This window comes from Urocampus carinirostris, chromosome 17 (assembly GCF_059441175.1).
Source record: "Urocampus carinirostris isolate Australia breed hairy pipefish chromosome 17, RoL_Ucar_1.0, whole genome shotgun sequence".
Taxonomy (NCBI): Eukaryota; Metazoa; Chordata; class Actinopteri; order Syngnathiformes; family Syngnathidae; genus Urocampus; species Urocampus carinirostris.
The window spans coordinates 25,889,216-25,915,388 of record NC_142365.1 but is presented as its reverse complement, the minus strand read 5'-3'; the positions used below and the strand labels follow the sequence as shown (position 1 = coordinate 25,915,388).

Here is a 26,173-nt window from a genome sequence, read left to right as displayed (position 1 = left end):
CCTTATTATTATCATTATTGTTGTTATTACGGTTATCTTTATTGTTGACAAATTTTAAATAGTTTTACTCAAACAAAACACAAGGACGAATGTGGTCCTTTACAAGTATTATTGTTGTTATTATTATTATTATTGTTGTTGTTGTTACGATTATCATTATTGTTATGATAATAATAATTATTATTAGAGTATTGTTAATGTTATTATTCTTATCATTATCATCATTATTATCACTATCATTATCATTACTATTTTTGACTACCTGCAGAGGTCAGAGGAAACATGGCGACACCGCGGGCAATACCATATGTTTGCATTAAGATTGTTAGTGTGTTAAAAGTAATTTACTCAAGGTAAGAGTAAATATTACAACTAGAACACACATTTATGTTTCTTGTGAGGTTGTGACATCCCAACGGGGTTAAACATTTTTGTGAAAAAAAATCGAACAACCTTTGTTTACTCTGACCGAGTGATAAACTAGTGGTACATTCCAGTTGGGGGCGAGCAGTGTGTGCGAAGTGTTTTGGGATTTGCCGTGACGCGTGGTTCTTATCTGATCTTCCGAGTCCCTTCCCGTCCGAAAGAGAACCGTACTGCGGCTGGACAAAACAGACCACGAGCCCGCGGGCGCCTTTTGTAGGATAAGCGGGAGTTGGCGACACTCGTTGGGTAAGACATCTGTGCTCATCAACGCCGAATAACGGTCAAGAATTATCCAGCTGCAACCACTCGGGGCTATGCTATTAGCTAGCTTAACTTATTGTCTGCTATGATTTGTTTGAACTAGACGAAAGTAAACTCGTTATATTGTTTGTACGCCGAACAACATCTTACAAGTCAAAGACAAATCTGATTTCACGTTAATTTGGAGTATCATTAAGTTGCTAATAGGGCTACTACATTACAGTTAATGTTATGGCAACAGTCGTTTATCCAATCTGTATCTTGAAGTATCATGTGAACAGTGTCTGGTGCGTTACTGAAAAACATTATTTTGTTATAGTTACTTGTAACTTCGTTTCAAATACAGTATAATTCGGTTACCCCGGACACCGAAAAGTAGTGCGTTACTCCAAAAGTAACTACTTAGGAATTACCTTTTATCTTCGTTTAGAAGCCAACCCCCCTAAATACTTTACAATAGCCTCACATTGATATTAAAATAAATACAGGAGGAGCTGTACAACAACTTGCGGAAGCAGAAAGTCCTCCACATGTCTTGGCTTGTGCTATCTTAAGTTTGCTAACAAACACTGCTCCAGGACATTCCATATCCATTTTGTCTCTGCGCGTCAATCCACTAAAACATCGCTTTCTCCATTTCTGGGTACTGTCCAGGACGTTCTTTTTCTCCAGGTATGGTGTACTGTAATTATAATTTTACAAGTCACAGTTCACGGATCCCTTAACCACCTGGATCGTTGGGGCACCACTTCCTGTAGTGTGCATTGAGCAAGTAGAGCCTGGGGGCTCCTAATAAAAGACCAAAAATCATCTAACTTACAAATAACTTCTGTTCTGTCAAATTATAAAAAGTTGCTGCTTTATTGCACTACCAATTCAGGGAAAAAAAAGTTGAAATGATTTTAGGACTCCACTTTGTCACTTCATACGATATTTTGTCGTCATCATGTGGATATTAATGGAAATTTGTGGCACAAAAAGACTTTTACCTTTAAAGAGGTCAAATCAGCTTCCTCAAACCTTTGTTGCTTTTGTGGCTCCTGATTGTTTTGTTGACATGATGCGTTTAGAGAAACACAAAATTAGAAAAGATTTGCCCATACATAATTTATAAACAGCTGGACAGACCTACAACTTTGACCGCAACGTAAGTGACGCAGAGGCAGACATACAGAAAAAGGGGCGTGGTGACTCTTTAGCCAATCACAATGCAGAACACAATGCATGATAAAGATCTGCGAAGTAGCGAAACGCCTGAAAGTAAACCGTGATACAGTGAGTTATTACTATACTTTATTTCATTAAAATATCTTTTTATCTTATAGTTTTATCATGTACAGAATTTCCATCACAAATAATTATTTGAGTCTGGATAGGATTTTGCTTTTTGGCGAACTCATAAAACTGCAAAAAAACAAATAACAACAAAAACAGTGCATTTAAAATTTTGAATTTTAATTGTCGTTTTTGGCATTGATATCAACATAATAAACATTGTTTATGAGATTAGACATGGCACTCCATGATATAAAAGAGAAAAGGTAAAGAGAAAAGGTAAAACAAAAAGTCAGGATAAATAGGCAAAATATTGACAAGGTAAAAAAAAGGAAGTGCTTTGAGGTTGTGAAAGCTTTTTGTGTTGAGACCTGTGTTTTATGTCACAGCTGTTTTGTGCAAGAAGCCATGGACGAAGAGGAGCAGTTTGTGAACATTGATCTGAATGACGACAATATCTGCAGTGTCTGCAAGCTGGAAACATATTCGGGGACTTTATCTTTCTGCCATGTCTGCTTTGACCTTAGCATTGAAGGTAGGATTGTCTGTTTGTATAGCCCTTAATCTCAAGAAGTTGTATGTATTGAAGATTGAAAAAAGCTGTTCTAATAATACCGTATTTTCAGCACTATAAGGCGCACCTAAAAGTCTTACTTTTTTTCAAAAGCTGACCATGCGCCTTATAATACAGTGCGCCTTATATATGGCTCAATATTAAATTGCAAGGTCTCGCAACTTACGCAACAGCCGCCGACTCGATTTCCCCCCGAACGTGGAGTAGTCCGCGGTGTATGCTGGGATTTATATACCGGCGTTTCATTGGCTAACCAATGTGTCAATCATCATTTGAATCGATCGCTATTAGCTGAAGTTATTCGGGGCCTCGGATAGGCTAGAGGGCCGAAACAAACCCCGCAATTGGCCGAAAAAGATGTGTCAATCATCAGTCAAATCGATCACTATTGGCTGAAGTTATTCGGAGCCTCGGATTGGCTAGAGGGCCAAAACAAATCCTGCAATTGGCCGAAAAAGATGTGTCAGTCATCCGTTAAATCGATCGCTATTGGCTGAAGTTATTCGGAGCCTCGGATAGGCTCGAGGGCCAAAACAAACCCTGCAATTGGCCGAAAAAGATGACTGAATAGCAAGCTTGCTAAACTATGCCATAAAGAAACATGTTTCATTAGTCTGTGTTTGTAAACATTTTACTCTCCTGGATTTACTACACTCACGGTTGTAAGAAGACCATGATTGCGTATCATTATTGAACGTGAGAACTTAGGTGAGCTATGCGGCTTTATATTTTCCCGGTATCTTGTTTTAGAGCGATCTTGATGTTGAGTGAATTAAACTCAATTCCAAGTGTTTATTGTCATATGCACAGTAAAGTTGCGAGCGAAAAAGAAAATAGAAACTAAGGAATGGTTGGCATTTCTTGAATCCCAAGACTTTAACCTTCCGAATGATATTTGAAATGATGCATTTGAGTGACATCGTACGGACACCGCATCCGCACGTGTCTATGACACATATTTGCTTCTTTGCAAGCTTTGGGAATGTTAAGGGGGTAATCAGTTTGACTGAATCATCTGACCGTTTTGTCGACGTTCCCATTGTAGCGCCTTATAATCCGGTGCGCCTTATCTATGGAAGATATAGGACCAAAAACTATTTTTGGGGGGTACGCCCTATAACCCGGTGCGCCCTATAGTGCGGAAAATACGGTACTCTTAATGTGTAACTGAAAAGGACGGATTAAGGTCAAATGTAACATCTGATTTTTTTAACTTAGTCACTCTGGGTGATATTACATTTGTAAAGGTTCAGAGCTGTGTTTGAAAACTAGTCATGGCATTTAAAAGGACCAATAACTCACACTTCAGTTTTTTCAGGGTTGAGGTGCAAGAAGTTAAGTTACATCCATATTTTTATCTCGGGCAGGCCTCCAAATTTCCACAACTTAATGGAGCAGATTCCTCCATTGGAAGATATAATTGAGTGTCATCTGCATAGCAATGAAAACTGATATTGTACTTGCGAATAATGTCACCTACCAGTAGCATTTAAATGAATAAAAGTAGGGGAGGCAAGTACTGAGCCCTTCGGAACGCCACAAGTAACACTAAAAGGCCCAGGGGTCATATCACTATATATATGAAACAATGCATCCTATCTGGGAGGTTGGATTAGAACCAGGAGAGGATCATTCCTGAGAGACCAATCCATTTTTCCAGCCAATAGTAAGATATTATTGTCCACTGTGTCAAAGGCAGAGTCTGTTGCCAGGAGAAGATCATTGGGTACATTAACCATGGCTGTCTCAGTAGAGTGATTTGCCCTGAATTAATACTGCATAAATTCAATAAATTATTTTCAGACATTAAGTCATTAATTCACAAGTATTTTAGAAAAAATCAGTAGGTTTGGCTTTCTGGGTCAAGGTTGGGTCGTTTAAGCGTAGGTTTAATAACTGCAGATTTTAAAATTCGCTGGAACAACACCCGAGGATAGCGATATAATGATGATATTTAAAAATCAAGGTCCAAGAATCCCGAAAAGATCCCGAAAGTGGGTCAAACGGGCAAGAACAGCAGTCAATTTACTTTAGGGTACGTCCTGGATTGGAATTTTAGGCAAATTTTAAGGGATTGTTTAAGGGTTAAAGTCCCCCATAATTATCATTTTGTCTGCATAGTTTCGAGACCTGGTTGAAACATATGTTGGACTTGAAAGGGATGGTCACCACCAGGCTGTACTTGCCCATGACACACCACAGGTAGTGGTGCCCCTATGACACAAACAATAAAACTCTTAAGAATTAATCTAAGAAAACCAAGTATGGTTCCAGGGAAAGATAAACAACCACTACGAAAATCGGTGGTGACGTGGAGGAGGACCGCATGACAAGAGCCTGAAATGCCTTATATTTATTAAAGGCACGGAAAGTAAATTTTGGTGGGACTTCAGAAATAAGCGCAACACTGCCAGCCCTCTTCAAAGAGCGTGCCACATGAGAGCTCTCATGGTTAGGGGGCGAAGCCTCATTAAGTGGTAAAAATTCATCCGGTTTCAACCAGGTTTCACAAAGACTGATCAAGTTAAGATTGTGATCACAAATAAGATCATTAACAAGTGAATCCTTGGAAGCAAGCAATCTAATATTCAAAATTGTTTTGTATGTAAGTCCAAATCCATATGTGTATTAATAGTTACTGCACAGACTTAAAGGAAAAAAGGATACTGTTTGAATGTTAAATATTAGGAAAGGGCAAACCTTTCTACTCTTTCCGTCTATTTCTTCTGTTTCTTTGTAAATAACAGCACCAAAATCAAGGCCTATATTTACAATCCTCTCTGGTGCCTGTTCTTCAAATGAGACTTCCCACTGTGAGACACATTGTTTGCTCCACTGCACCATGTGAGTTGTAGTTAGTACAGAGTTGCATAGCCCGGAACATACTTCCAACTGAGAACAATGGAGCTTCTGTGGTCTTAAAGACAACAAAACTGTCTATTTACAAAATGGACCCGCGATAGTCAAAATCCGCATAGTAAAATCCTTTGATAATTTAATAAATATTCCATTATATATTTAAACCAAAATGTAAAAAAACTATTTAGAGGCTCAAATATCATCTCTATCATTAGCTGCACCGCTTATCCTCAGTAGGGTCGCGGGGGTGCTGGAGCCCATCCCAGCAATCATCGGGCAGTGGGCAGGGGACACCCTGAACTGGTTGCCAACCAATCGCAGGGCACACAGGGACAGACAACTCGCTCGCTCATTCACACCTAGTGACAATCTGGACCGGCCAATCCACCTGAAATGCATGTCTTTAGAATGTGGGAGGAAACCGGAGTGCCCGGAGGAAACCCACGCAAGCACGGGGAGAACATACAAACTCCGCACAGTAAGTCCGTTAGCTGGATTTGAACCCACACAGGAGGTTCCCAAGATCTTAGAACTGTGCCGCACACGCGCTAACCACTGCGCCGCCGTGCTGCCCAGGCTCAAATATATGTCTCACAAATAAAAATACTGTAATTACAAAGGTTTCCTTTTTTTTTTACAAATAATGTTTTGCTTAAAAGAAATTAAGTGTGATTGGGGTGTAATGTCTTGACATTACAGCTTAATTTATTTGACTTTGTGCTCTCCACTGCCAACATTTTTAACATAGCAAGCACACCAATCTTTGCCCATATCTCTCTGTGGTCGCAGTAAAGCTTAATTGGCTTCGCCAAATTTTTTGTCTTAGGATTTAGGGGTCGTTAAATATTTTTTCATGGGGTAACTTGAGGGTCCACTCTACTTCGTGTCAACACTGAATACTCAATGCTGTTACTCTTTGATATATGCTATATGAAGGCTAAACGAAAACAAAACACGTTGCTAATAGGGTGCCACTGCTTCCCTATTGTAGTGATGGTGCAATTGCACTTGATTAAAAAAGAAAAGAAAAAAAAAAAGAAAAGAAACGTTCCCCAATGTCAAATGCGCACGTCCCCCTTGACGTAGTCCCGCTTTTATATAACCACTGCTTAGGCATGAGAAGTCTCAAGTTTTTGGGCGCTAGAAAGCATCTTACTCTGCCTTTTGGTGCTTTTGTGGGTCCAGAGTGCTATGTTTTCATAATGGTTTTAGGGAAAACTCAACATTGAAAAAGATTTGTCCGTACGTAATGTCGCTTTGTCAAGCTGTTCTATGTTTGAGTCAAAATGCGCAGTTAATAACTACTTTAAATTTCCCAACAAAACATGATTTTATACTGATACTGAAGTAACCATTTTTCAGTAAGAGGTGAGGTAAAGTCAAGTATAAAACTTAACATTATTTTGGTTTCTGTTCTTAGTCAAATCCAGGAAACGGCTGTCTATTACTTACTTACTGAGGAGCTTCAGCCCACAAGTTCTGCTAAAAATGATTTAGTTATTTTCACCAAATTACCTTAAATTCCGGACTACAGAGCGCACCAGATTAAAAGCCACATGGTAAAATTTAAAAACAAAACTCAATTTTGTCTTTGTGCGAGCCGGATTGGATTTAAAGCCACAGGCTTAACCCCTTACCGTTCAGACAGCATGCCGGTGGGCCGCCGGACTGTTGATAAACAAATAGGTGTTTGTACTATGTCATCAGTCACAGGAATTTATGGCTCGCATGAGAATAATGGCTCTTTTCCTGAGTACATTTGGCCTTTAAATAAAAATCACTTTTTAATGCATTATGTCCATGAATACAACAGTGTGTTTTTTACAACTTATAGGAGTGCTGTAGCAGTATTCTATCTTTAAGGCTGGTAAGAAGAAATGTCATGAAGATTCTTTCTGTGTCTATTAGCCAAAGGCATGCATCAGAATAGTCATGTGTGCTGTCTGTCTTTTACCGTTTCCTGGATATTTTTTTCAAGCATATAGTTTGCGCAAGTTGTGAAAAAATGATGGATGTATGTTTTTTTCTAGTTTTATTTGTTTGTTTTTAAGAAACAGAAATTACTTTGCAATTTTGCAAAAGTGCTTACTTTTATTATTTAACACTTGTCCGAAATGGCAAGTCCTAACCGTGCAAATCACATTACTGAGAAGCACAACTAAATCCGTAATCTTATCTCTTTGTAAAAAGTATGTTTAACCTGTGCATTTGTCTTTATCAATCCACTTTACCCTCCAGTGAGTAGTCCGTTCACACAACTGTAAAAGACAACCGCATTCAGCAGTCCTAAGCTGCTTAGTAGGAGCGAGGCTCTTTTTCTGCCTCGGTTGTGAGTCAATAGTTTATCTTTTCACCAAGAAAGAGAATGCTATCTTAACAGTTAGTAGGACTGAAATTGTTTTTAATATTGGTCACAGTCGGGAAAACATCTGCTCGTTTGAAAAGCAGGATTCCATTTATACGCTTCAGACACGATAATCGTCCGAGACACATTTGCATGAGACTAATCCGTTCATTATAAAGGTCAGCTCTGGATGTACGGCAGTTGGCCTATAAATATTCAAAGATAAAAATAGATAACTATGTATGCTTGTGTAATGGTCCAAAACATTTACTCGTCTGTATACAGCAGGGCTCATTAACCACCTCAAGTAAATACAAACAGTGTTTATCGCTGCCATAGCACAAGAACATACTGTACTCTGGTCAAGCTAAACTGACATTTTTTTCAGAGGAATGGGCAATTATTCTCATTAATAATCATCATTTCTTAGAATGACAGATTTGTTTTGCATGAACACCAACACACCTTTGAAGGCTACCTGTTACCTTTGTTTACATTTTAAAAGTACTTTTACATAATTTGTTTAACATTGTTAGTCTCAAGTACAAATACACAACAGGGGATCTAAGTTAGGGGTCTCAAACGTTCAACACAGGAGCCGATTGTTGCCAATGGACTAATAGTTTGAGGCCCTTACCTTAATAAGAAATTTGAAACGGACACTGTGTCGTGATATGAACTATGATATAAATGTGCATGTTTTAAAATACTTGTAGGTGGAGAAAATTGCATTTATTTTAAATAATATTAGCCTCACTTAGAGGGAGCTGACGACATAGTTGTCCTTGATCTGTCTTTGCTACGGGTAGGCAGAAAAAAACAAAAACCTAACAAAAGGCTGGCCCAAAAACTGAGAAGAAAATGATGAAGTTTGGTCACTTTGAGTCTTCATGTTTTTCATTTTTTCACTACTCGTTTTCGGTTGCACTACAAAATATAGTGACATCTGGTGGTCAAATAATATAGACTGTCTCTTTAATGTATATGTAGTCGACGCAAAATATGGATTAATTACTGATTTTTATTTTCATATGAATTGTTGTTGTTTTTTATTTTTAGATTAGATAATATTTTTTATTATAAATGTGTAGCATCTTTTAAAAGATACTCAAGAAGAGTGGTGTGTTTTTAATCAAACGTTTTCTTGTGGAAAAAACATTTTTGCCCGGCCTCACCCAGACCACAGCTCTGACGGAGTTTGAACCCCCCTATCTGAGTCTTTATTGATTTGAGCCTAGTAGTCCTGGGTTGTTTTAGCTAGTTCAATTTATAGTTTCTTCAAAATGAGTTTTTTTTTTCCGTCTGATGAAATATTGTTATTGATTAAAAAAAAGTATTAGGAATTGTTTGTACGGATACCTGTTAAGCTACAACAATAAACTTTGCTTTACAAAACTTCTGACTGACCTATTTAACATATTTTAAATTGCTTTGTGTCTATTTTGTTCACTCTAGTTAAGATAAAAGTGCTTTATAACATCCCTCACCCTAAAACACATGGCAACGTACAGACGAATTGAGAGAGGTTTTGTTGTACTTCATTTTCTCCCAAAATCTTAAAATTCAATTAGGAATATATAATCAGGGCCCTGGATAAAAATTTACATCTTTCAGCCGAATTATTGGTCAATATTTTGTGGAAAACACAGTCTGTTGAATAGGGCTGCAACTAACGATTATTTTAATAATTGATGAATCTGACCATTATTTTTTCGCTGTCATCTAGAAGTATAGGGTTCACATACATGAGCTAGCCCTCATTCGTGTTTTCTCTCTATGCAGAAGTAAATATGTGCGCGTTATTGTAATCGCTCCGATAGTCTCCATTTTGAATGGTCACATAATCTAAAACGTGACGTAAACAATATGCAGTAGAGCTAAAACAGCATTTTTAATGGCTGTTTAAGCCACCGGCTTAAAATGCATTTCGGCTCGTATAAAGACAAATTTGGGTTTAGTTCTTAAGTTTGAGCATGCTATTTTTAATCAGATACAAGTACAACGCACGCTCAGGTACAATGCGAAGCCCCAATTTTTCATTAAAAATCGTCCTAAAAGTTTGTTTCACTTTTTCTCAGCTCAAACTTAGTATTGTAAGGGACAAACATTTTTGAACAAAAAACATTTATTGACAACTTATACTATTAACACGGTACTTTCATAAAGTTTACCATCATCAGATACACCAAAGAGTCGTTTTCCGCGTCGTGCTTTTTTGCATTTGTTTACATTTTTCTGGACAACTTTGTGTTTTCTTCATTCTCTAATATTCATCACCTGTTACCAGGAATTAAAATAGTGATAATGAGATCAAGATGGATGTCATCTATACCACAGTGGTTAGGTTTTGGCGCTTTCCCTTTGTATCCTATATTTTGCAAGTGTGGTGAGCGATATTCTTTGATCAATCATTGCACAAATACGGTAATATACTACTGTAAATCCTCGTGTATATTGTGCACCCAAACTCTGAGTTCTTTTTAGGTTAAAAAATGCATTATATACAGATAAATTCCGTAATTATTTTTATAATTTGACTCGTGCAAATTAACTCTTTACTGACCAAGTATCATACAAGGCTGCCTGGAATTTTTTTGTTATCTTGGCATAAAAGAGATAGAAATCATGTTATGAGTGATAATTATTGGCTTTTTTTTTTCAGAAAAAACTCAGCTCTTCAATATTTGCCAATATGTCCCATCTCTCTGTCTTATGACAATGTAATAAAATGAAACTAAAATGAAAGAAAGTAATGTTCAAACAATTTAATGTTTTTTAGGAAAAAAATTATTTGTTACAGATAACAAAAAAACATATTACAAAATGCGTTACTTACTGTGTCGTTTCCTACCTGTGATTGGTCTGGTGCCACACGTGGATGCCTGTGAGATACCATTGTGGAAAGTTGCCGCGACCTTGTGGGTGTTTGGAAAATTACATTGATTCAATGAGTTGCAGTCATTTAAATAGTAATTTAAATAGCTCAAACAGGGCCACCGGCGCTCCCAAGGTAATAAGAGGGTTAATCTTTTTTTGTTTTTTCAGGTGTTTCTGCGGCCACTCTTTTGCATTCAAAGTCTCTACGTGGCCACAGGGATTGCTTTGAGAAATATCACCTCATCGCCAACCAGAAGTTGTCTCACTCCAAAATCTCCCGAAATGCCTATGAGGGCATTAAACTGGCCCTCAGCCAAAAACTGAACAGCATCATCCAGTATGCTCAGAACAAAGATAATGTCCCTCCCAATGGCCTGAACAGACGGGGCTCCCGGCTTCTTGGCTACACCCAGCAGAGCGACCACAAACTGCTGCCTCAGTCCGAAGACCAAGTGCCCCGCTATGTCCCTCGATGGGAAGCAGTAGAAGCCACTGGTCTGCCCAACAACACTGTGGGGATGTTGGAGCACTGCACAGCCAAGGAACTAAGGATGCTGCAGAGCTCGCAGGGTGACGTTTGGACCACTAGCGGCAGAAAAACTCATCATATACGATGTCTGTCATCAGGGGGAGGCCAGATGGAGCGCGAACAATACAGCAGAGATATTTGTGAGTTGCCACCCCTACCAAAACTACCGCTTTACCTGTTATACCTGTTAAGCTTTTCTCTTCTTAAAAACGTCTACCTACTATTTTAAAATCTGCCGCTTTTCAAAATTTAAACAACAAAAATGAATCTTGACTCAAAACTACGGATTGACCGATGTGGGTTTTTTAAAACCGATTATTAGCATTAAGAGAATGCCGATAAGATATTTGGAGCTGATATTTATGTGCTGTAAAAGCTTAAAAACTGGTTTAAGAAATTTTTAGTAATGCATAAAGAAACAGAATATTTGTTATCAATCCAAATAAAACTTTGATAGGTCTCTGAAGCATTTTATAGGACATAAATTTGAATTTCAACACAACTAACATAACTAATTTTTCACTTGAACCAAAAACTAACAGAGCAGGTTATAAGACTAGGCTTAGCAGCAACTTGTATAAAGCTACATAAAAACTTAGATGGCTCCCTAATTTTTTTTTAACAATGGAAAAATGAAAATGTCAAAAAAAAATACAACATGACTTAAATTAACTTAAAACAAGAAGTGCATCGAAATTTCAAGAGAGCACGCAATTTGAAACATGTGCTACTGATGGGGAATTTACCTTCTTTGTGGCTCAATAGGGCTGCAACTAAATACTATTTCAATAGTCAACTGGTTCCGAACTATTGAAACAATTAGTCAAATGTTGTTATTTGTTTATTTGGATTATGTGGCACATGATAAAAAAAAGACAAGAAAATAGGTAAAATTAAAAATATTTATTTTATTGAACATACTGCAGGTTTATAAAAATATGAAATCAAAATGTCCTCTCTAAAACCAATTATGCACAGAGACAAAAATCCATAAATACTGTGCTTGTTTACTTAAATTGAACTTAATTAACATTACGGTTAAATACACTTAAAATCTCAATTCAAGACGTACTAAAAATAATTTGAGTGCTGTTCTTGAACCTTTGGAGAATCTGGACGCTTTTGTTTCCTTTAGAAAGATAACACTCTGAGGTTTTGTCCCCAACTAAAATAAATCACTCCATATGCTACCAACACTGCGATTGGCTGGTAACCAGTTCAGGATGTCCCCTGCCCACTGCCCGGAGATCCCCAAAAAGTAGCCATTTGGGGAATCCAACAGGGCCAGTGACTAGTGTCATCATACATACATGTATTTGCTTCTTAACAGTGTCTCTAGTACTAAACCCCAGAAGCATTTGTGGGATCAAAAATTACCCTGTTGGGTTTCATTTTCAAAATCCTAAAAAATAGGCAAAAGTTGTAATATCATCATATTTCAGGGATTCCTTATAAAACATGTTCATGACATGATGTCATTTGTATTTTAATTTTCCCCACTAATTTCTGACAACCACCTAGATAGAGTGTGTGCACTGGTGGGTCATGCATTGAGTACTCACAAAAAAAAAATCTAGCACAGAAAAGGAACTTTACAAAAAGTTAAAAAATAAAATCGCTTTGAGATAGCAGTTCTGGTCTGAAAATACGCAATTACATCTCATCTCATCTCATCAGCTGCACCGCTTATCCTCAGTAGGGTCGCGGGGGTGCTGGAGCCCATCCCAGCAATCATTTTTCCCAAAATCATGCAGCCGTAATGTGCAGTGACAATTTATTTAGGATTTGTAAATTGCGAATGCAACAATGTCAATGTTTTCAATGGACATATTCCAAATGATTGTCATTACTGTTTTTGTTTCTAGTGAGTAAAATGTGTGTGGATGAGCTCCATCAATTGAACACCGAGCTCCTCGTGAAGATTCAAAGTAAGTTAGCAAAGAGTAGTTTTCATTTTGATGTTTTGAAACACCGTTTTTTAACTTCAATATAGACCCTTTCATGGCCTATGTCACGTGTGAGGTCGTGTTTCTTCTTTGTGTGCCAGAATTGAATCAAAAACATTTGTGATCGCGAATTAAAGTTTTACCGGATCCCAGCAGACACTCCTGGTCAAAGAAAAAGACTTGTGAATGTATAAAAGCAAAAAGATTGGAGCGAGGCGCTCATCAAAAATGCTCTGGTTTCACATTTTATATCAGGTAAAAGAAAAAAAATATGATTGTTGATATCGAGTCAATATTACTTGTTATATCCGTAAAATATCATGTTATTTTCTTAGCTTCAGCTAATTGTTAGTGTGTAGCCTAAATGCCAACAGTAGCCTTGTAAACACTGCGTGTGTCAAACAAAAACAGGCACACATTACAAACTATCTTTGGACATACAGTAAAAAAATATACCGTGTATGTATTAAAAAACTATATACATTAATGATTAAATATATCTAATAAAATGCTTTGATTATATTGCCAACAATTGTTTGTGATGCATACCTGTTTTTATTTTCGACTCGAGCAGTGTTTACAAGGCTACCGTTGGCATTTAGACTACACGCAGTTAGCTGAAGCTGAAAAAATAGCATACTGGTACTTTGCCAATTTACTAGGTAATATAGACTCAATAGCAACAATCATAAACGTTTCATTTCTCCTAACTAATATAAGGTGTGTGCTGCACAGGCAAAAAATTAGATAATTTCCCACAGCACAGTATGAAATTAAGTACTGAAAACACTGCACTAAGAGATTGATATGTTTGCCCTGCAGTATGATTGGCTAGATACTTCCTGGTAAGACCCACGCAGTGCGTTCACATTACAGACTCAAAGTTTAAACACATTTTTTGATTCATCATATTTTTTTTGCAAAATGAACACAATACATTTAATTCAAATTGAAATGCGGAACAAAAGGCTACTGGAATGTGGTAGGAGATGGTCAATGCTGTTGAATTGAAGCTCAAACAACATTCGATGTATTTTACATGTATCCTTTGGTGAATTTCTGCTCTTGAAAAGCCAATGTGGCCCAATGTCACGCAGGCCCCGAGTGAAATGAGTTTGAGACCCCTGCTGTAAAACTTAAATTTACAATTACTCAAGTTTTTTCTCCTATTCTGGCACACAAACACACAACATGATGACAACTAGCGGCTACGACAGCTTTCTTTTCCTCTGTCTTCTAACCAGCGCAAGTACTCTTCTGCCTCCAGGCTAAGCCCTGCCCACTCGATATTTCACGATGTTTACAAACAGATTAAAGGGTCTATGAATGCCTGTTGATTGTTTACTCCTCCTTACTAGTGCTTTGTTGATATTTTTTTACATCGTAACTGTCCTACTTCTCTTTTCAAATGACCTAAAGGGACACTCTGTTATGTCGTTTAAAATGAGCATATGTTTTTACAATTTTGTAGAATGTTTACTTTTCTAATGATCGATTAAAATTTCTGTAACTTGTGCTTTGAGTAAAATCTGACAAATAATCCTTGAAATCATCATTTTAAAATGTTTTTAAAAATGTTCTTATTTTAGTGTAAATAATTCTCTTCGGGTCATTTTTCTTTTTTAACATTTATCTTTTTATTTGAACAAAAGGAAGTAGATGAAATATGATTATACAAGAAAATCATCTTTGAAATCGTTGATCATTTAAAGGATAATGATTATTTTCTTAATGTTCTGCTAAATAGAATGAACCAAATGTAATAAATTATTACAAATAACAGATTAGAGCTTATATATTTTTAAAAAAAATATTTCAAATAAAGAATGATAAATATACAGTAAAATAAGAAAACGTATCTCAGGAATTACTTTCATTATTTGCTTGTACAACCCAGTTCAAACAATATATATTAATGCAAAAAACAACATTAAAAAACGTTAACGACATGAAGCCATTAGTATTTAATTTTTTTGTTCCCCCACTAATTTTCAACCGCACTCATAGAAGAGTGTATGTACTGTTATGCATCCAAGGATTAAGTCCTCACACACACACACACACGAACACGCACACACACACAAAACTAGCGTAGAAAATGTACTTTAAAATCAAAAATTGCATTGTTATCACAATACTGGTCTGAAAAATAGCAATTAGGTTATTTTCTCAAAATTGTGCAGCGCTAGCACACACTAGCGCATACCGCCAAAGGCGCCATGCCCTCACACACCTGAAACCGCTTTTAGAGTTGTTTATGTCCAATCATTCAAGATGGTAATCACGACGACTAGCACACATTTACGATCTATCTATCTACCCTGGTCCTATCCTTTGAGAGGGGTGACCGACGGCAAGACAAACACATATACAAAAACAAAGAAAAGGAAAAGAGTAGCAAAAAACACAAAACCTTGACCATGTCTAACTCAAATGCCCAAACACCCAAACAAATTAAGCACCTAGGCACCCAAGTTGGTCATGCTTTCGTCCCTCCAGATGAAACAGGACACTCTGGTCAGGGTGACACAACACACTTTTCTGTTCAACAGCAGGGCCCAACAGCTTTCACTTTACCCCTGCCGCATCATACAGGTGCCCTGCCCATTCCTTAGTACGCGACCCCACTATTTTCTCCTCTCCACTCATCCCTATCACCAACAAGAGCTCTAGCTTCCACTACATTGAGACCTCCTTCCTGCAGTGCACTCATAACACCATCCATCCACGCCAATCGCGGCCTTCCTCTTGGTCTCCTTCCATTTACTTATGCTCCTCATCCATCATCTCCATGTGTCCAAACCAACCGAGTACTCTCATAACCACACGCTTGCTCAGTTTCACTCTTACTCCAGTTCTGTCTCTAACAATTTCATTTCTCAATCTATACAATCTTGTCACTCCTAACATACTCCTCAAACGCTTTATCTCAAAAACATTTAATTTCCTTCTCAAATCTGCATTTAGGCTCCAAGTCTGCACCATACAACACAGTTGGCACAACCACACTCTCAAACAGTCCATACTTATACTCATTTTACGCATACTCTCCTCAGAGCACCCAAAACCTTGCTTCCTTGATTCACTCTGTGCAATACACTCCATTCCACCAACTGCAGCCACATCACAACCCAAATCCCTAAAGCTTTCAACTTCTTCAGGCACGTGTCCATGCAACCTTATTTCCAATGCCATGCCCAATCCATCACGTGAACACTCCATCACCTTACTCTTCCCAACATTCATACATAACTTACGCCTATCACATACTCTTCCCAACTCCATTACCAACCTTTTCAATGTTTCCTTAGAATCAACCACCAGCGCTGTGTCATCTGCAAACAACAACTGACTTACCTGCCACACCGTTCCACTATTATCCATCATCTCTACACCTCTGCCAAATACTCTTGCATTCACTTCTCTCACCACACCATCCATGTACACATTAAACAGCCATGGTGACATCACACCCTGTCTAACACCAGTCAACACAGGGAACAACTCACATTTACCACTGCTACTACTTTACTACTTTTTATGCTGTGTTTTGGTCCTTTTTGTGTTTTTTGGGGGTATATTTTGGTCTGGTTTTGATTTACCGTATTTTCCGCACTATAAGGCGCACCGGGTTATAGGGCGCACCCCGAAAAAATAGTTTTTGGTCCTATATTTGACATACATAAGATGCACCGGATTATAAGGCGCTACAATGGGAACGTCGACAAAACAGTCAGATAGTTCAGTCAAACTTATTACCCCCTTAACATTCCCAAAGCTTGCAAAGACGCAAATACGTGTCGAGAACACGTGCGGATGCGGTGTCCGTGCGATGTCACTCAAATGCATTGTTCCATCATTCGGAAGGTTAAAGACTTGGGATTCAAGAAATGCCAACCATTCCTTAGTTTCTATTTTCGCTCGCAACTTTACTGTGCATATGACAATAAACACTTGGAATTGAGTTTAATTTAAAAATATACACTCCATTCCATCCATTATCAGCACCGCTTATCACAGAAACATCGAGTTCAGTCTGAAACAGGATACAGGGAAAATATATAGCCGAAGTAGCTCACCGAAGTCGTTGTGTTCAATAATAATGTTTAAGGTTTATATAAGTATGTTTATGGCTTGTATAAGTAACCTGTACTGTTTTGTACTGATAAATAAAGTTTTAATAAATTATTATGCTCTATAAAGATAAAGTTAAGTTTAACTTACTTGTGGAAGTTGGGCTTCAAGAGTTAAGGTACTCCCTCCTTTGAGGTAAAAAGTGGCTGAAAAAAAGCGATCCAACCATTTTCTCAACAGCACCAGGCTTTCTTATTTCATTTAAAATAAAAAAAAGTCTCTCATCTTTTCTTGGCTTTACACCAACCATATTGAGTGGATGCACGAGATATTAAACAATAAAAATGTCAAAGTTCTTAGCGCGCTGGAAATACAGTATAAAATGTTTACACACGAACTAGGAAAAGGAAGCAGATTTCTTCTTCGGGGTACATGTTGGGTGACCTCTCACTTGCCGGTCGTGGCGGAAAGGAGCAATACAGTAATGTCCTGTACTCTGGAAAAGGTGCACACAATTCTAAATCTAACTTACAGCAATGTCTGGATATTTTTCGACATCCCGAAAAAAATGTTCATATCTATCGTTTTTCGTAAGTCGAATGGTCGTAAGTAGGGGAGCGTCTGTAAATAACCATTTACTTAGGTGGCAACATGGCAAGACCACAAAAACGGAACTATCAAAACGGTGATGTGGTTTCAGTCGGGCCTTTCAGAGTAGACACGTGTATTATGTCTACCCACAATACACAGAGAACTTCGAACAGAGATGTTTAGTTTGGACAATGGGGAAAGTCTAAATTTTACAAGAATTGGCTGTCCGACGAACGTTTTTTTTTTTTTTTTTTGCAGTAGCTTAAAGCTGGGCCTGGTAATGTGTACAAGGCATGATGTATTGTGTGCAAAAAATTGTGGGGGTTTTCTTTTCTATTATTTTTTTGTGGACTTGGTGTTAAATTTGATTTCAAAAGTCACTAAAAGTCCTGAATTCCTCTTGCCTTAAGCTGTAGGAATGCTGTATAGATATATTTTACACTAATGACAAAATGTATTTGTTGTTACCGCAGAGGTGTTTGAGGAGCTAACAGAGGCCGTTCAGGAAAAAGACTCACTGGCGTCCGAACTGCACGTACGCCACGTCGCCATCGAGCAGCTTTTCAAGAACTGCGCCAAGCTGCCCTGGTTGCACATTAGCAGGGCAGGGGGCAAAACCAACGGCGCCGGAAACCTTCCGGAGTGAAGCTACGGTAGAACTTAAAGATGTACGCTGCAATAAGGCTGAGAAGAAATCGTCCTCATTTGCGTGAGGACAGCACTGTGCTCAGCATTAAGGGCTAGCCTTGCGACAAACTGACTTTTACCCATAGACCCTAATTTCCGGTCTATAAGCCGCACCATTTTATCTTTTAAGAGAAAAAAACTTTTTGTATATACTATGGATCATCCGATACGTTTTTTTCAGGGTTATTACCGATTATTAGTCTAAGAGGAGCATGATAACCGATTTTTGGAGCTGATATTCACTTGCGGTAAAAGCTTAAAAATGGCTGTATTTTTTTTTTATTCGTGCAAAAAGAAACAAAGAACATTTTAACAGCTCTCTGAAACCTTTTACAGTAAATGAAATAGAATTCAACACAACTATCATGACTAATATACCACTTGAACCAAAAACTAACAGTGCAGGAAATAAAATTAGGCTTAGCAGCACCTCTTATAAAGGTACATAAAAACTTAAATAGCTCCCTGAAACCTTTTACAGTAAATAAATGAGAAATTCAACAAAAATAACATGACTTATCTTTCATTTTGACCAAAAACTAACAGTGTAGCGTCATCCATATGACACCGAGCTAAACTATCAAAGAAGGAACATGACCACAGTGGACGTGTAACTGTAGCTTTAATTGCTTCTCCAAATGTTAAACTGCAAAAAGTACATTGCAGACATTGAGACCAAGTGCCAATAAATTCACAGAAATTAAGTACATAAACCTTACATCTGTCAAAACTATTACAAGATATAGTTGCTTATACATCATATAAACACTTGGAAACTTGCGGCATTGCCTTGCTAATCCTTCAAAACGACTGGAGACTGATATAACATTCACTTGTCTTGTCAGTCTGTGTGTAACTACCAAAGGCAACTAGATCAAAGATTGTCTGAAATTTCCTGGCTTAGTTGGTCCTCAGAAATCTCAGTGTTCCATGACCGACAGCATGTCAGCAACCTACCTCTGAAATGAAGGAGAAATGGATGACTTCCACTCCGCCAGGATCAATCTTTTGGCAACAGTCATTCCCAGCATCAGTGAGTGCTGTTTAGCTACAGGAAGGCCTTTTTGTTGACCGTGAACAGCCCAAAATGGCTAGATCCGCTTCTAACAGGGGATTGTCATAGGCCTTAGCATTTCAGTCAAATATTTTGGACCAGTTTCCAATCAGAGAGGGGCAGGACCAAAAAGCTTGGGATAATGTACTTTCAGACATTTTACGTCAGCCACACAGTGGAGAAACAGAAGGATAGAAACTGTGTAGCCTGGACTTAGAATAGTTTAAACTGAATTAGCTGATGTTGACATAACAGGAATGTACTATTACTAAATATTTGTCCCACATGACTATGTTGCTACCTAGATCCTGTCCCCAAATTTGAGATTTTAGATAGGACACGATGCCTAATTTAAAGATACTGCAAAAAATTCAACCGAGGCAAGCTGAATTTATCCCGCAACTGTATGAGCGATGCAAACTGCCCGTCTTTACATAAAATTTCAATGGAATATAAACTCTTTTCTCTCCAGGTATGAAAAACTTTATCTAAACGTGAGGGTAAGAATAAGTGATTGAAGCAGAAAGGTGTCTTAATAGAGGTCATCGGTAAACCCAGAACATCTCTAACCTGGTTCAGGATTCCGATGGAGTGTCTTAGAACAAAATTCAAGCATTTAGTGGAGACAGGTTTTTCACTATGCCCTGACTTTGCCAGACCAGTAATAGTGTCTTAATACTGATAAACTGGTCCTACCCTCAGATTTTGATTTTTGTGGGTGTAATTTTGAAATTCTGTGTCTGTTAGTTCCAAATGTAGGACAAAGTTGTATACTGTGGCACCTCTGGTTTCGACCATAATCCGTTCCAGAACCCTGTTCGAAAACCGATTTGTTCGATCACCGAAATCATTTTTCCCATTAAAAATAATTAAATCGTTTTAATCCGTTCCAACACTCTGAATGTTTACAGCGTTATCGTAATCTGCCGTACGAAAGATTACGCTAACATGAACGTGTAAAAATAAAAAAATCGGGTCGTTTACAAGTCATTTAGCACCCGGGTCTCCACAACAAGTGGTGAGCGGTTCATTGGAAAGGGGGCTCCGCTACAACACCCTGAATGTTGGGCTCCGTTCCAACACCCTAAATGTTTACCTTGAATGTTTAACGAAAACATAAAGCTAACCCAGGCTAATCGTACGTTTGCGTTATCGTAATCTTCCGTACGAAATATTACGCTAACATGAACGTGTAAAAATAAAAAAAAAGGATAAAGAAAAGAATTATGAATAGGATTTCTTACCTTTGTGGTGGTCAGCAGAAGGCGCAGTTGGACGGTGGGGAGAGGGATGGAGGAGGAAGGAAAATTATTGTTTGGAAGGATGTTCTTTTCTCTTAAAATACCGATCTAATGACACTTGCTTCTGCCTTCTTTTTAGCACTTTTCTAAAGTGACTCATGACAGTGTCATTAAAGTCATTTATGACCCTGGTTGCTGCAGCTTCATCGGGGTGGTGGAGTTCGACGAAATTTTGGAACTCGGCCCATTTGTTACACAATTGTTTAATCTCGGACGTCGGGGCATCCTTTCTTGCTTCTTCCTCCCCAGAGGACATCTCTTCCTCCAACTTTTTCTTCTGCTCATTCTGAAGGTGGAGGAGGTCTTCTGTGGTGAGCTCGGCTTGATGTTCGTTTAGAAGTTCCTTCACATCATCTTTGTCAATCTCCAAGCCCAAGCTCTTGCCCACAGACACAATGTAATCAACAAGGTCGGGTTCCTCCTCAACAGGAGCACTCGTGCTGGTCCCTGCAACACCGAAACCCTTGCATTCGCGCTCGGTGACACACTCGGGCCATAACTTCTTCCAAGCAGAATTCATCGTCCGATTGGTCACAGCCTCCCATGCTTTATCGATGATGTTGATGCAGTGCACGATGTTGAAATGGTGCCTCCAAAAATCGCACAGGGTCAGTTCAGTGTCATTTGTGACTTGAATGCACCTTTGGAAGAGATATTTTGTGTAAAGCTTCTTGAAGTTGGCAATAACTTGCTGGTCCAAGGGTTGAAGTAAAGGGGTGGTATTTGGAGGCAGAAACTTAATTTTGATAAAATCAAATTCCTCCATCAAGCTGTCCTCCAAACCTGTAGAATATGCAGGGGCATTATCCATTAACAAAAGGCAGCGTAGTGGCAAATTCTTCTCCACCAAATATTTTCTTCAGGCCCAAAAACTTCATGCACCCACTCGGTGCAAAATTGCCTCGTTAGCCAAGCCTTGGAGTTTGTCCTCCACATAACAAGCAATTTGCTTTTCATTATGTTGTTGGCCTTAAATGCCCTGGGATTCTCCGTATGATAAACGAGTAGAGGCTTGATTTTACAATCCCCGCTTGCGTTGCCACACAATAAAAGCGTGAATCGATCTTTCATTGGCTTGTGACTTGGCATGGACTTCTCCACGCGTGTAATGTACATCCTCCGTGGCATTTTTTTCCAGAAAAGACAAGTTTCATTACAGTAGAAAATCTGCTGGGGAAGATAATTTTTTTGTTCAACAAAACTCGCAAAGTCAATCTTGAATTTTTCCGCTGCAGTCTTGTCCGAACTTGATGGCTCCCCATGTCGAACCACGTTGTGGATGCCATTCCTCCTCTTGAAATTTCAAACCATCCTCTGCTAGCCTTGAAATCAAATCCTTCAACAATAAGCGACGGGTCTTTCTTTAACAAATCACTGTACATTTCTCAACCAAGTTTCAGTGTAAAACAATCAGGGATCAGAATGGAGATTTTCATTTTCAGCTGAAATAGCCAGGGTCCAGGAATAAAGCAGGGCGGAAGCCCCCCCCACCCCCAAGCTCCTGGGTTTTAGGCAATTTACTTGTCCAAAACCATGCTTATATTTATCATTTAAGTAACATTTTTAGAAGATTAAAATAATTTGCCCACATAACTGATTTTTTTGTAAATACTGCAAGATAAGTTCAAATGCAGTTAAGTCCCTGCAGCTTGAGCAACAATGCGGCCAATTTTTCTAACGGCCGCCAGGGTGCGCCAGAGCAATAAAGGAAAGAGTGAGACAGTCGGATTTTGAATTTGTTTGCTACGCAAGAGAAAAAGTGAAAAAGTCGGAATGCCTTTGGGGTTCAAAAACAGCGGAAATCCGCGGATCCGCGGAAAATTCTGATCCCTGAATAATGTACCGTAAATTCCGGACTATAGAGTGCACCTGATTATAAGCCGCACCCACTACATTCCGGGAGGAAAACCGATTTTGTACATACACAAGCCTCACCTGTATATTAGCCGCATGCGCCCACATTGAAAAAATGCAACACAAACACAAAATTAACCCATACCCGACAGTCCAAAACTAACAGCCGGCAAAATGAACGGAAAATGATACCGGTACTTAAGGTTTGATGCAGACCTGCAGAGTCCGGGTGCCCGTTGAAAGTAGTCCAAGGAAAAAAGTGTATATTTCCAAAGGTAAGGGTGGGAAAAATATATTTCCACTATTGTCGGCCGTATCCACAAACACGTCTCACTCTTACTCCACTTCCCGTCAGCCCGCTTTTGCTGTCCAAAACTAGTAATGCTTTTTTTCCATGAAAAAAATCCTCCCGGTCGCTTGCCATAACACACGGTCAACCATTCTTTCATTAGGCTTTCTACCATCCACCCTTTCGCGTTAACTTTCACAACAATGTCTTTCGGAAAGTTTTCTTTCGGCAAAGTAATCCTCTTAAAAAATACCATTGGTGGAAGCTTCAGTCCAGATGCAGTGCAGCCCAAAACACAGGTGAAATGAGTTCTCTCGTGTCCGGTTGTTTTCAGCGTGACAGATGATTCTCCTTTCTTGTTGACGGTCCTGGTGAGGGGCAGGTTGAATGTGAGAGGTACCCCATCCATATTTATGATGTCGTCTGGTCCAATTGAATTCTCTGTTATCTTTTTTTGAAAGAATTTGAAAATGTGCGACTTGTTCCTTGTAGTCGGGAGGGAGTTGCTGACACAGTTGTCCGTCGGGCAGACCTTTTCGTTTCATAAATCTAAGACACCACGACGGTCCTCCTTTGAAATCCGGAATTTTCTTTTCGGTGGCGATTGTTTTTGCTTTCAGTCTTATCTGCACAGTCGAAACACCTCGGCCATCTGCTCTCTGTGTGTTCACCCAGTCTTCTAGAAGGTCTTCCAGTTCGGGCCACCTAGTTTTATTACCTCAGAAAGCTTTTTCCGTCTTTTTGCATTTCTCCAGTTCTTCCCGCTGCCGTTTCCAGCGTCTCACCATTGATTCGTTTATGCCAAGTTTACGTGCAGTAGCTCTGTTTCCTTTATCGGACTGCTCGATTGCTTTTAGCTTGAAAACTGCGTCATATGCCTTTCTTTTTGCATTTTGCATAATGGGCGTATGTTTATGCTAATTTAATTTACTGTATGCACAAGCCAAGAAGTTGCAGTCCTCCTCGGCGCATATATTCCACCGGTCTAAATCTTACCTTTTGTACTCGAGCGCCGCTGGCGGCCGTTAGAAAAATTACATAAATTGGCCGCATCACTGAATAAGCCGCAGGGTTGAACGTTTGGGGAAAAAGTAGCGGCTTATAGTCCGGAATTAACGGTAATTTCTAATTTTAATGTAATATTTTTCATTATTATCAATATTTTAATTTTTTCTATTGATATATATATATATTTTTAAACTATTATTATTTTTTAGACCCGCAAAGCTCTAAACCTGTGAACGTCGAACCGCGAAGTAGCGAGGCCCCACCGTATTCCTGGAGGTCATGATGTTCAAATACCTCCCAGCAATTCCGGTGAAAACAGTCCTGCAGCTGAGAGAAAGCTCCCTCAGGCCATGTTTGTAGTGTCCTTGTTTCAGGCTTTGTTTTTCTCCGGAGGGGGTGTATGAGGGGGTGAGGAACAGACAGAGATGGTGGGATCCAGCTAGGTGGGGGAACGGGGAAGCTCTGTATGCATGTTTGATGTTACTGTACTCATGGTCCAGTGTTTTTTTCGCTCCTGGTTGCACAGTCCACATATTGAATAAATTTGGGAAGTACAGTCCTTAAGCATGTCTGATTAAAGTCACCGGCGACGATAAAAGCTCAGTCGGGGTGTGCAATCAGGTCAAGTTTGATCACGAATAAGATCATTAACAAGAAACGTTTTAGGAGCAAGCAATCTAATATTTAAAAGACCAAGTTTCAGCTGTGCTGAGTCTTTTCAATTAGCTAAAGTCTTTTTAGTAATGGCCACAAGATGTCGCCATTCGGCCATGTTGTGTCTTAGACGTTGGTTACATAATAATAATAATAATAATAATTTCCTTTGTATTGTCATTCTTTGTAACAATGTACACAGAACGAAATGTCGATACACCTGACCCGTTGTAGCGAGTCGATTGCAGCCGCAGCCAGAGGGCGCCGCCATTATACCAATTAGGTATGTCTCGGTCGAGGCGCGAACCAGCGACCTCCCAGTGTCGCAGCGGGACCCGAACACGCAGGCCGGCCTGCCGTCATGCTCAGGATAGCCCCTACGCTAGGCGGCCGTCACTCCGCACACTGGCCCAAGTGAAGAGGGGCCCACCCTGGGCCTTTCTGCGCAGGCTGTACCGCTTTCCCGCTCAGGCTTAGAGCCCTACGTTAGGCGGCCATTACTAAGCCCAAGTAAAGCGCACGCCACCGCCCCGGTCACAAATTCACCAAGCGCATTTCGGCAAGAGTTTCCTGCGGCCGTCGCAGTGTTAGTATATGGATGCATTCACTAGGGACCTTAAGGGCTCTAGTTATGTGTCTGCAATGTGCCAACTTTTCGGCCCGTGCGTGGACTGAGTGTAGACCGGCTGGCATGGTTTCTTATATTCTCGTTTTCCGTTCCTTCTCCCTTCCTTTTTCGTGATGTGACATAACGCTCAGGATGAACTTTTTGTTCCCACCAGACCGACATCGTACAAACAACAGGGTTAGCTCACACCCAGTGTTTATCCCACTATTAGCAGTTAGCAAATGAGCAGGAGGGTCCCGCCGCCGTCCGCCCGGCGCTGACCCTTCCCACCCCACCGTCCAGCCATCTGGGGTTTTTGTTGTTGGACCAGAACGGACCAACCCCGGGACGCCCCCCAGCCACAATAACTGTGTTGTCGGCTCCGGCTGGTGGCGACCTATCTACCTCGTCGTGCCCGATGGGAGTGCGGTCGTGGTGTGCCCGCCCCCCGCACCGCCGTCGACCCATGACCCGGTTACCACACCTGTTGCGCAGGTGGGCCGAGCCAACGTGGTCGCCGTCGATGAGGCCAGTCGTGCACCCACTGGCACCCCACCCCCTCGGGTGTATCCCACCGGTTTTTCCCAGTCTGCCAAAGTGTGATCGGCTGATACCACGACACCTGAGCGTTGGAGCAGGCCGTTACCAATTAGCGGCTGACAACTTTGACATCCGTTTTTGGGCCTACTCCCGCTCGATCCTGAGTCGAGGGAGTGTTGGATTCTCGGTTCCCCCCCTTTTTCCTTTTCTTTTTCTGACAGTTAGTGATAAGACCCCATTGAGATGGTCGATCGGACAGGACAGTTGTTTCTTTGCTTTTGCTGCAGTTTCGCATTACACCCTTATGGTTTTGTCATTTTTCTGGGGGGACTTATCCCAGTACCCATTTGGGATGTTTTGTTTGTTAGACTTGGGTCGGATACCTTTCCACCCCTTTGGATGGGGCCAACCCATAACCTTCGG

The 26,173-nt window shown here is 39.7% G+C and overlaps 1 protein-coding gene across 1 annotated transcript; it reads left to right on the top strand.

Moving 5' to 3' along the window:
- Window positions 1-522: 522 nt before the first annotated feature.
- On the top strand, window positions 523-25,098 carry c17h21orf91 (chromosome 17 C21orf91 homolog). The gene is made up of 6 exons (XM_088321039.1): window positions 523-672; window positions 2,352-2,497; window positions 10,785-11,285; window positions 13,011-13,073; window positions 18,230-18,424; window positions 24,159-25,098. The coding sequence occupies exons 2-5, from the start codon at window positions 2,371-2,373 to the stop codon at window positions 18,400-18,402; spliced, it is 864 nt and encodes a 287-aa protein (XP_088177165.1). The 5' UTR covers window positions 523-672; window positions 2,352-2,370; the 3' UTR covers window positions 18,403-18,424; window positions 24,159-25,098.
- The last annotated feature ends 1,075 nt before the right edge of the window (window positions 25,099-26,173 follow it).

Bases quoted from the DNA above. Each gene is read 5' to 3' on its own strand.
- c17h21orf91 (XM_088321039.1), top strand. From the start codon at position 2,371: ATGGACGAAGAGGAGCAGTTTGTGAACATTGATCTGAATGACGACAAT. The intron at 2,498-10,784 runs GTAGGATTGTCT...TTGTTTTTTCAG, and splicing joins CTTTGACCTTAGCATTGAAG to GTGTTTCTGCGGCCACTCTT. The intron at 11,286-13,010 runs GTGAGTTGCCAC...TTTTGTTTCTAG, and splicing joins ACAATACAGCAGAGATATTT to TGAGTAAAATGTGTGTGGAT.